General features: G+C 38.5%; 1 protein-coding gene across 2 annotated transcripts in view; it reads left to right on the plus strand.

Moving 5' to 3' along the window:
* Positions 1 to 12,850, plus strand: part of rin2a (Ras and Rab interactor 2a) — a 55,306-nt gene that overhangs the window by 19,943 nt on the left and 22,513 nt on the right. For both annotated transcript variants that reach the window (XR_009927015.1, XM_062430132.1), the window contains exons 3-6: positions 2,885 to 2,985; positions 3,975 to 4,185; positions 5,228 to 5,339; positions 12,080 to 12,152. Coding sequence is in view for 1 of the 2 variants with exons in the window: in XM_062430132.1 (XP_062286116.1) it covers positions 2,885 to 2,985; positions 3,975 to 4,185; positions 5,228 to 5,339; positions 12,080 to 12,152 (497 nt within the window). In the remaining variant the exon portion in view is untranslated. The remainder of the gene's footprint in view (positions 1 to 2,884; positions 2,986 to 3,974; positions 4,186 to 5,227; positions 5,340 to 12,079; positions 12,153 to 12,850) is intronic.

The raw sequence follows: 12,850 nt of genomic DNA on the forward strand, positions 1-12,850 counted from the left end.
TCCTCGATTCGGTTTTATTTTGATTTCAAGGTCACGATTCGATTCGATTCGATACGATTCTCAATCCCTTTTTTTGGGTCCTTTTAGCACAGATGCCTTACTGTCAAAATTAAATAATTTATTATTAATATAATGTAACAATAACTTGTTTCAGCAGTCAATTAGAAACTTACTGTAAACAAAGGAATCATGTAGTGACCCTTTTGTAACTGTAGTGTGCACTCTTCATATTAGATGATATTCAAGTTCACAATAAAACAAAAACTAAATTAAAACAGCCTAATGTCCATAGACATCCCTGAACAATTAAGTGTGTTAACTATCCTAACATTGTCCTAACAGTAGCATCTCTGGTGCTACAAATACTCCTACAGCGCTAGTTATTGCTTTAGTGCAGACATCCGAACCTGCAGAAAGTCATTTCAGGGGGGTGCGATCGGTCTAATAAACGGCAACACAGAGTTATAAGGACGCTTCGCTCTCACACGTGCTGCATTTATAGTCACACAAACACACGTGCTGTCACTCTCTAGTGCACGCTCTTGCTCGTTCACTCCAGATATCGGGAGAATACATCTCATTTGCGGGCGTCATGGAGACGCTATCAATATGCGGGAGACTCCTGGAACTCCTGAAACTCCTGGAGTTGGGATGTCTATACAATCTCCCGGAATCTGCAGCGAGCGAGCAAGAGTGCGCGCTAGAGAGTATCTGCACGCGCGTGTGTGTGTGACTATCAATGCAGCGCGTCCTGATAGCTATGTGTTGCTGCTTATTAGACCAACCCCCCCCACACTGGACCGAGTTTGGTTGATGTGTGTCCTCTATCAGCGGTTGCCATGGTGTGTTTTTACTGGCCATACGGCTCAACTTACCCCGCTCCTATGCTCAATTTACCCCATGGCTGTATGCCACGCGACATGCTATATTATCGAAACCGTTATGTTTACACAACAATTGTGCATTTCAGGATGCACAACATCCTGAAATATATTAGTTAGCAACAAAACTATTATTGCCTTAATGTAGTGATCCTAAATATGAAAAATGGCTCATCTTATCCCAGTCTCCCCTACATACTGTGACATACAAAATTCAAATTGTGACTGGAGGGGTTAAAAATTACCGGACATCAGCAGATTTTACCAGTCGAAGTCCGGTAATTACCGGATAACGGAAAGATGATGATTTATTTAGCTGTAAAATAATGGACTCGAGTTTGAATAGCTTAGCCGGTTGTCGTCATGGTGACAGCAGGACTCTGGGAAGTCGCCACTCCTGGTTTTACAGTTTTTAACAGCTTGTGAGTGACGGCGTGAGCAGACGTGACCCAAATGTTTCCTCTGCTGCAGCCAATAATGTAACAAAACCGCTGTTGACTCGTGGCAGCTGGACCACACTGCAGTTATCTTAATGCGTCGCTTCCTTTTGGTCACTAACCTGCCATTTGGCTGCGGTCAACACGCCAGTTAAAGTTTCACTTTATGTACATAGCCAGTTTACATAACTGAGAAGGTGAACTATGAAGGTGGATCATTTGCGGTATTTTTGATGAAAAACATCAGCAGGTTTACCTTTGTGCACGTAGAAGATTTTGTGTTTTGACCAATGATGGTGCAGAACTGCAAGGGGTCAGTCTCAAGTAAATATACAACATTGTTTTAGCTGAAGCAATTCCACTGAGCAGTAAATGAAGACAGGTGACCTATGTGGGACTTGTGGAGGTGTGTGATATTATTTACTTCTCTTGTGACAAAACATTTCAAACACTTCAGTCACACACAGGCTTTTATGAATTGTTTCCTAGAAGTGTTCCTCTTTAGTAACCCTAGTTGGTCAACGGGAAGTGGTTAGGCTGTGACACACACACACACACACACACACACACACAAACACACACACACACACACACACACACACACACACACACACACACACACACACACACACACACACACACACACACACACACACACACACACACACAACCTAAAGTAGTAGAAACAGCTGAACACACCTGAGATTTATGTATTTTTCTCTGTATCTTCCAGTCTTCTAATACTGATGAACTCCCATTGCAACACTGAGGCAATTAACATCAATTGACAGAAATTTGTTGTCAATATTGTTTGTCATTTTTCAAGCAAAATGTTCTTGATATGAACTTTTCAAATTGAGGATTTTATTACTTTCTTTGCCATATATGAATATTTTTCAGTATTTATATATTATCAATGTTTTATTTATGTCTTAAATTGTTTTTAATTGTCTTAAATGTTCTTATGGCCCAGGGAGTGCTATCTAAATTTTGTTATATTGTTGCAATGCATCATATATACAATATTTTCAGTGGTTATGCTCCTCAGTACTTATTTTTTATTTCTTAAAGTGAAGTATTTTGGGATTTTAGGATTGTATTGTTTAGTTTTTATGTTGAATGTCTTGTTTCTTTATGATTCTTTATGTCTTTTAACATCTTGGGACCATGTTGGAAATCAATCTTCTCACTTTAACATTTTAGCTGTTGGATTTTTTTCTGTGTCTGATAATCCATAAAATCTAATCAATCAATCAATAATTGTTAGTTGCAGCTCTACTTCCTTGGAAAATTCAGAAGGCAGACTGGAAAATTCAGTTCAAGGTCAAAATTTCTGAACCTGATGTTACATTAACATTCTTATCTGTAGTTTATGATCACCTTGTGTGTGTGTGTGTGTGTGTGTGTGTTTTTGTGTTTGAGTGTGTGTGTGTGTGTGTGTGTGTGTGTGCGTGTATGTCAGTGTGTTACTTTTTATATATATATTTTTTACAACATCTGAGGTTTCATAGTTGTCTGTTATATTTGAACCTGTAAAGTATGCAGACACTGTTTGGTTGTTTGCAGCTGATTGACTCGTTCGCCTGGGAAATCGGCACTTTGAAGAAGGAGATGGGAAAGAAGACAGAGCCAGCAGAAGGAGACCACAAGACTGATACACTCCTTGGGTAAGCTCATAGTCTATCTGCATACACACTGTGTGTGTGTGTGTGTGTGTGTGTGTGCACGTGTTGATACTGGATTTAATATAGCGCAGTTCCCCAAGGCTACCAGCAGAGAGCACACTTGACAGGCCTTTAAATGTGATGTCATGTTAAGTACTGTGTTGCATGTGATAGCCAGATGTTGACACATGGTGTGTGTGTATGTGTGTATGTGTGTATGTGTGTATGTGTGTGTGTGTGTGGACTTTTCATGCCCAGCACACCTTCACTGGAATGTTTTGTGCCAAGGTCTGGTGATTATTTCCCTCTTCTGAGACCATTTCTGTAGAATTTGGAAAGTACCTGTTAACTATTGGGGAAGTGTGAAGCGTGAGACACACCGTCATGATTTCCACGTATATATATATGTTGTGGAATCATGAATGAGTTTGTGGACTTTTTAGTGCTGCACACACATTGTGTGTAGTAAAGCCAGTACTAGCTGTGGCAGTTGAAATGATTATGATGTAACTATAGTTTACTTAAATTGTAAAAGAAAAGAAACATTTTAGTTTTTCACAAGTAGTTGGAGCTGCTGGAGCAGCTCTGTTGTTTCTGCTTATTAGCCATAAAAAACAAATGGAAATGATTGTACAGGCATCAGTATTGTCAGTTTCATTACCAATGTATGATTTAATCATGTTATTTATTTACATCATGTATGTGAGCAGAAGAAAAATTTCACATCAAACGATACCTGCAACCGATCGGTCATTTAGATGTGGAGGAGTGGTGACATTTTATGCAATTTAATGCTTCTATTCATATGATGGGTATTGAATGTACTCAGTTGGTATCAGTATCACTTAAAGGGTGCATAGTATCGTAATTTTTTTAATGACACCCAGCCGTACCCAATATTAATTGATATCATTCATATACTGTATTTGCATTAGGGCTTTGTCAGAACACTGAGTGGTGATTTCTTGTGTTTGTTTGGTCCCTGTTTTCAGGCTAGGTGAAGAGGTGGGGGGTCTCTTCCTGCAGGCTTCACCCTGCGCTGGGATCGGGGGGGGCCCGGCCGGAGCCAGAGATTCGGGCTACGACTCCCTCCATCGGCGGCTGAGCGTTTTGGACCGACTGGTGAACACGCACGCTGTGTGGCTCCAGCTGGGCCTCAACCACCAGGACGCCACCCGTATACTGCAGAGCCAACCCACAGGGGTGAGGGGAACAGCAGCGACTTGTGTCCAACATTGTTGATTTAAAGCTTTCACTTTGGTTTAAAACGTCACTTCTTATATACACATACACATATAAAGGGTGGACTTCATAAATCTTACACCACAAACTACATCAAACTAACCCTAACCCTAACCCTACCACCAATAAACCTTTGACACAGTTCCCAATTCAACTGTCCTCAAGTATTTCCATCCATTGAGCCAACGGTTGAGACAAACTTCAGTCTTGATGTGTACCTGTGTTAAGGCAACATAGAAATAATAATGATGATGATGATGATGATAATAATAATAACAACTTTATTTGTATAATACTTTTCATACAGGAAATGCAGCTCAAATTGCCTTACAACAAAATAAATTACATATACCAAGTGCTTCACATAAAAGGAGCATAAAACATATGTTAAATGTATAATGAGATGGAAAAGTAGCTAAGAAATAGAATAAATAGAAAATATAAAATCAAGTTCAAGTTCAGTAGTGTGAAAAATGAGTTATAAAGTGAATAGGTTTTAGCTTTCTTTTAAAAATATTTAGCAAGCTGCTTCCTTGATATTAAAAATTATACATTTATAAAAACCCAACAGTTAAATCGAACATGTTCTGCCTTATTTTATGGATAGAAATGTCTTTGCTAATAGTAAGAAACTGATTGAGAAAAGGTATTTTGAGGGCCTTCAATATATTTCTCCTCAAGGAAAGTGATTTATGTATTAAATGTGAATAAAATAAGCAAAAAAGAGCAGTATTAAAAATATATATTGCCTATTAACAAATCCTGTGTCAAGCAAAGAAACCATCCTAGCTGTTATCTGCATCCACAGTCATCTAATGAACCTGATTTACTGTCTTCTGCTGTCATCATTTCTAAATAATACATAAACAGGACATGAATGTACAGTAGGCGCGTACACTGTAGCAATGTAGATGACGACATTTCTTGCCATATTACAAATACTTGACACATTATTGCATGATGAGTTGTTCAGTAACGAGTGAACTTTCTGATCGGCCTGCAGACATTTGTGGTGAGGAAGTCAACCAGCCTACAGAGAAAGGTCATCTCTCTACGCATGGACAAAGACTCCACCGTCCCTGTCAAAGACTTCCCTGTCAGGGAGAGCCAGTACAGTAAGCATCTCCAGCTCAACTCTTACTTTCATTTCTTTTTGTCTTTCAACCACATAAAGCTAATCCTGTGTGAGAAGAATACGTGGGACAGGTTGTAAGTTTGTTTTCCACGCTCCCTCAGACGCTATGACCACAGGTAACAACAAAAAAGTCTCAGTTCCTCAACTGAAATACGTGGGCCGATGTACTCATACAGCCTGAATTATTGAACACAGGATTGACTCATAACTAACACATAACCCACATTATATATTAATACATACAGAATACACACATGTAGGTTTTGTTGGGGTTTCAGAGGAATACATTGTTCAATGAATGGATGGTTAAAGATATTTTACTTTTCATCCTACGTAAGTATTTTTTTTTTAGTTCTAAATGTAGATGTATTGCTCAGTTTCTTATTAATGTTTGAGATGTGAGCATTTTTAATTCATTATTTTATAATGTACTAAGACTATGTGTAAAATTGTTTAAATATTTTCTTTTTTCTTTTCCTTTGGTTTTTGTATGTAATATTGATATCAGTCTTTTAAAAGCTTAGTTAGGAACCAGCAATAGCTATAATCTCTATATGCTGAGCATCAGTTACTGCAGCTCGTTTGTAACAAGCTCAAGTTGTTCTATGTTCATTTGCATTGTCCCTAACAAATAAACTAAATAAATAAATAAAGGCTATTTATGTAATGTGAATGAAGAAATATATAATTTCAAGTAGAAAACATTCTTTTAAAGTTATGATACGACCAGTTAATCAGTTAAATGCGAGGTTGTTGGTGAAGCAGCAACTTGGTACTTTTAACCAATAACTAACACAGACAGACAATAAATGATAAAGTCAACCTTCACTTTATAGAGATCAAGAGTCAACACCCACAATGTTACAAAAGTATCATAACCCAGTATTGTTATTTAGTAACCTCTTTCTTCTGAAGGAATATTTGGCGCAATAGAAGCACTGAAGCTCATGCGTCGCACTGTATTATTCATTTACGTTCCAACTTCCACTGACAACCTAACCACAGTACATTGTGGCCTGCTAACCATTCATCACTTGCCCGCCAGTCAAATTGACGCCTAAAACTCTAAATCATGAGACTTCATTTTCTTTGAAACAACTTATTTTATTCTGATTGGATGATGCTGCTTTTGGGTGGAAACTGCTTAACTGCTAATTCATTTTGGACATACTAGGTTTCCAACGGTAACAATAATTATCAACAACATCCAAAAAATGGGTACTGGGGTCAAAAAATGAGTTATATTTCTCCAGAATCCATAGGGGAATATTTGAGGTTTGTGAGCTATTTTAAACAGGGTTAGGTAGCAGCAAATATTTCAATAAGCAGAAGAGGAAGGCTGAATGTTTCTCTCTTCTTGTCTGAGGCTGAAGGTCTGCTGCATCGTAGGTTTCTTGCTCTCTTCAGTCAGTTGAAACTTTACTCATCACCATGCAGCAGCACTCTCTGAGCCACCATTACCGTGGACTGGCCTGGCATTAAACACACTAAACATTAAACTTGTCTGTGGATTCGGCACATGGAGGAGACCCTAGCATGCATACAGAGAAACATAAATAATGAGGGCCATCATTTTCATTTCCACTTCAAATTTCACATATTGGCATAAAATACCTGCACACAGACAAACACAAAGGATGTGCCAGCTGTGGTTGGTGCAGGTGGCATAAATAGACAACAGAGTAGAGGCACACCCAGACACACATGCCCTCAATCAACCCACAACCATTTGCTCACAGTTTTAGTCTGGACAGCGAGCTGAAACAGAGAGAAAATTACACATTTACAAATGTATGTGGTACAGCATTGACGTACTCTAAGGTATCAGAGGCTTCATTATAGTATATCTATTGTCTGCTAGGTGTTTTGTTTCCTGTGGGTTTGACTTTTAAACTCACTTCTTACTCCTCTATCGCTTTATCTTATGCATCGTCACCACTGTTCTTTTCCTCTTTGTTCTATTTTTAGTTGCCTGAAAAGCCGGATTTTCCTGAAGCTTTGGTCAAACATCTCCCCACACTGTTGTCCCACATTAAATGTGTTCTTTTTTTTTGTTTTTGTGCTGTACCTGTATGTTCATGTTTGTCTTCGTCAGCACTAGACTGGAAATTCCAAATGCTTACCTAGTGAGAGTATGTGCAGCATGTGAGTCACTGCTCACTGCAGCCGGTGCTACAAAAGCCTGCAAGCTTTGCTTTTTCTCTCTTTTTGCTGAGTTATTGGTAAAGACTGTCGACTGAAGAATCAGTGACGTCTTTGTTTTCACCTGAAGAAACAATACACAATAAACACAGGCTTCAGTTCACTGAGACAGACACTTCATGCAAGATAAATATAAGTTCTAGTTGTCAAGTCAGGGTTATTTTCAATACATAATGTCTTCCTCAGTTTATTTACATGGATTGTAGACATTCATCTATTCTGCACCAATTTGACTGGAGAGATAACCATGTTAGTACAAAAGAAGGATTTTTTCAAAATATTAAGAATGATCTTGGAGTGCCTTGGTAGCCAAGTGGTTACCGTGCATGCCACATAATGGCAGCATCCTTGGTTCGGGACCTGGCAAGGGACCTTTGCTGCAAGTCATTCCCCTCTCTCTCCCTGTTTCCTATTGGTCCCTATGTCACCTACTGTCAAATAAAAGTAAATTGAAGTTACTACAAGAAATTTAACTAACTCTAATGTCTCTACGGGGGTTCAACATAAACTTTTTTCCCTACTGGCCCCCCGGGCCCCGTATGTATTTTCACTGGCCCGGCCGACAAAAAATGAAAATAACTCTCTTTTTTTTTTAACCTAAATTTTGTTGATTTGAAGAAAGATGTGAGCAAAAAAGAGAGAGAGAGCTCAGAGCATCAGCGAGGTGGTTGTAGAGCAAGCTGGAGAAAGAATGGAGTGTGAGCAACAATATGGTAATAATAAAGGAGTGAATCTGAGAAATAAAACTGCATTTTCTGATTGCTTCACAGCGGTTACATTCTAAAGCACAAATAAACACACCCGCACCTCCGCACGATCCTGCAGGAAGGTGCCACATTGCCAGATTTGGTGTGAATGCAGCTCTACATGTAGCCTAGATGAAAACAAAGTTGCATAAATGATGCTTAAAAAAGACCAATGGTATTACTCGCTTCCAAAACAAATGCACATGTTAGCAAAGGTCTTTACGGCATGAGGTGGTGATGCTAATGGGAAAAGAAGCCTAACCCTAACCCTTCATTCTACAAGAACACTACCACTTTTGTCCTTACAAAATTAACTCAAATTAATGTAATGATTACATACACTACCTGTCAAAAGTTTTAGAACACCCCAATTTTTCCAGTTTTTTATTGAAATTCAAGCAGTTCAAGTCCGATGAATAGCTTGAAATGGTACAAAGATAAGTGGTGAACTGCGAGTGGTTAAAAAAAAAGGTAAAGTTACCCAAAACTGAAAATTATACAAAAACACTTAAAAATGTAGGTCTTTCCTACAGAGAAATTGCGAAGAAAGTCAAGGTGTCAGTGAGTATAGTTTCACTCAGAAACTGGGGGAAACTCTGAAAGGAAGAGGTCTGGCAGACCCAAAGCCACAACAGAGTCAGAAAACAAGTTTCTGAGAGTCAACAGCTTGCGTGATAGGTGGCTCACAGGACAACAGCTTCAAGCACAGCTTCATAGTGGTCGTAGTAAGCAAGTCTCAGTTTCTACTGTGAAGAGAACACTTCCAGTTGCAGGTTTGACAGGTTGAGTTGCAGCTAGAAAGCCATTGCTAAGACGTCAGAATAAGAAGAAGAGGCTTGCCTGGGCCATGAAACACCACCAATGGACTACTGAAGACTGGAAGAAGCTGTTATGGACTGATGAATCAAAATTTAAAATATTCTGTTCATCACGCAGGAGTTTTGTTAGTAGGCGAAAGGATGGTTCCTCAGTGTGTGACATTAACTGTCAAATATGGAGGAGGAAACATGGTGGTCTGGGGCTGTTTTTCTGGGTTAGGGTCAGCTACCACAGCGCAATGCATTACCCTTTGGTATGCACGTAGTTGGTCAGGGGTTCATCCTACAGCAAGATAATGACCTAAAACATAAGTCCAAGCTATGCCAGAACTACCTTAGAAAAAAAGACCAAGATGGTAAGCTTGAAAACATTTTTTCAATAAAAAACTAGAAAGATGGGGGTGTTCTAAAACGTTTGACAGGTAGTGTACATACCATAGTTTATGTTTGTTTACAGTAATGCATGGAAGGCTATTGAAGTGTAGAGTCCGTCATAATAATATAAACCACTGTGTCTTCATACTCATGGATCTGTTTTTTAAGCCAGTTTTCTTCTATTGTATGTCATCAACATGTCATCAACATGTTGCAGCACATTGCATTCCTATAACACGGCTTTGTTTTCATTAAGAACATCCAGTAAGACTAATGGCCAAAATGTGTGATACATCTGTTGCAGCAGAGTTTATATCATAATCACCTGACGCTGCTACCCTGACCACTGATCACTTCTATTTCTACTCGAATGACCTTTTCTTCTCTCTATGTGTGTCTCTGCAGCCTTCCAACAAGTTAACGTTCTATAGAACTGTGTAAAACAATGTGTACAAACTGCTTAAAATTATTCCAGAGGCAGTGCAACAGTAGGGCAACCTTGTAGGCTTCTTCTTCTTTTCTTTTTTTCTTTTTTAACATTGCACAATAAAATAACAATGACTGAATCTGTTGTTGAGTGCCAAGAAGGAGAACCTCAGTTTTGTTGCTGTTTAACTGGAGGAAATTTGTACTCATGCAGGCTTTCATCTCCTTAAGACTTAAACTGACTGGACCTGTTAGTGCTTGTATTCTTTAACGGAGAGAATTGTTGTTATGTGTGTCAGACACAGGGATTTGTTTTGTGCAGGTGAAGCAAAGAAGACTTGGTTGGTCATTGTACCACCTGGCAAACCAAAAGTCTTCAGTAAAGTAAATGACATGGTTTTGGTGCTTTTGTTTTACTGGGAACTGACTGCTTCAGCACACATTGTTGTGGGGGGTCTACAGAGTTTTTCAATTCTATGTTGATATGAAAATATAAATTAGTGCAGCTTTAAATTACAATAATGTTTTTTTTTTTAAGTTCTTCTAATGCTCATAATGTTTAGGAAACATTAAACTGATGTATTTGAGAGGTTTGGTTTATCTTATTAAATGTTTTATAGTAAGACAGGCCTATAATCTATAAAATGAGGTATTAAAAAAGCATATTTCTGATGACTATCTTCAGATTGTAAGTACGTCGACAAAGCTGATTCCAGCTGTTTAGGCCCGTTGAGCCGACACTACTGAAGAAGATGTCTTGTCTTAGTATTCAGTTTGACTTGCACAGCATTTACACCACAACAGGTCTTGTGCTTTTACTTAACTAATGACCAGTGAGCCTGGTCTGAAATCAGTCACATACAAAAGAACAATGGACTGACACTTAGCCACGATAAGGCTTCTTTCACTAATAAAAGCTAAAATTCAAATCAGACAAATTTCTGAAGTAAGTATGAATTAAGTATTAGAAGTATGATAATTATAGCTCAGGGGAGATTTGAGATAGATGAGGACCGTTGTAGGCATTCAGCCATCTAGACATATGTTAGGATTTAACCCACTTCCCTTATTCCCTCCTAAATGTAAACATGCATTGTTCTCTTGCTCTGTCTGCATTGCTCTTCCTTTTCCTAAATCTTTTCTGGTGTAGTTGTTTGTCATAATGATTTCAATATAAAGATAAAACTACAAAAAAATAAATTTGATCTTAAATTGCAGTGTCATATTAATTCTTCTCTAAGCCTAACCCTAAACCTAAACTGAACCTAAACCCAATTCTAAGCTTCACTCTAAAACCAAGTCTAAAGACTCAAACAGCCCTTTAAAGGTCCGTCTCAAAGTGAGAACCAGCCAAAATGTCCCTACTTTCCTAAAATGTCCTCACTTCCCAAGTATGAAACTTGGTTCTCACAATGATAGCTATACAAGGACACACACACACACACACACACACACACACACACACACACACACACACACACACACACACACACACACACACACACACACACACACACACACACACACACACAGAATTGCAGTACACACATAGTATCTCTGTACATGTAGTCTATGTCATGTTTAATTCACTACCAAAAGCTTTTGATGTGTCCTGGTGTGTGCCAAGTTGTGAGAAAACAACTTCTTGCCCAATGTTATTACTGACAATAGGTTTCTCTCCTCTGAGCTATTCGTCTGATCTGTTTTCCAGTGAAGCGCTCTCTTGCACATCCCATCCATAAAGCAGTGTTTTGAGTCCGCATGGGGACAGTGGTTACCACCACCACAGTCATTCTTGAAGCTATTTATTCCTATTAATCTTATACCCATTTGCACATTGCATCCTAAAGGGAAATCCAAGTTAATATAGGGACTATAAAGATGAGTTAAAGCACTTCTTTGCATGCCTTGGTCTGGCTTTGAATCTGGCTCTTATGCTTGTTTTTCAGCTGTGTCATCTTTGTCCTTTGCTAGTGAAATAAGTAAAAACATGATACATAATTGTAGGGATTTCACATCTTAATTTTTGCTGTACAGTCTTGTGATCTCACATTTTTCTGAACCAGATGAAAATAATGAACTCACTGAGCAGTCATTTTAACAGCTCTGGTCTCTGACAGGTTCCTGTATTTCATTGTGTCTTGCTTTTACAGCTTTCTCTCTGGAGGGATCAGGCCTGAGCTTCGCAGATCTGTTTCGTCTGGTGGCTTTCTGCTGCATCAGCAGGTGAGTTAGTCACTCTAAATTACCTGTGATTGCTCAAAGACAATGAAAACCATGCTGATCTGTGTTTGTACCTGTATGTTTAATACACATCCAGTGTATTGTTAACTTATCTGCATTATAGAGAAAAAATATTGTCTCTGTTATGCTTTCTGTAGAATTTGTTGTTGAGATGAATGTGCTTAAAAAAACAACTGTGTTGTTTTGGAATGATGGATGGTTTAGGTGCTGCAACACATTGGTTATTGTTAATCAGGCTAATCACACATTGTGTTATTTGGTATTTATTAGGTTTGTATGACATACTGTTTCTTTTGTTAACAAAATGCTGTGCTACCATCTATAAAATGCATAGTGTATGTACGCCCAATATGGGAATAGATTGACTACGACCCTGTAGTAGATAAATGTAAAAGTGCGGTGATGAAGAGTGATGGGAACATTTGTGGGATAGGGTTAATGTGAAAGGTCACCTTCGAAGCTCTCACAGAGAAGCAAGAGACAACTAACGTAAGCTCAGAGTCAGAAACACAGCAAACCTTACCTCAGTGTCAGCATTATATCCTTTACAGCTTCTACTAATCAAAGCTTTCCTCCTAATACCTGAAAACTAAAACTAAGACTAAAACTAAATCAAAACTGAACTAAAACTAGTCAGTTCCTCAAAATAAAAAGTAAGCTAAAACGACTTTATCACTTGT

Source organism: Scomber scombrus, chromosome 12 (assembly GCF_963691925.1).
Source record: "Scomber scombrus chromosome 12, fScoSco1.1, whole genome shotgun sequence".
NCBI lineage: Eukaryota > Metazoa > Chordata > Actinopteri > Scombriformes > Scombridae > Scomber > Scomber scombrus.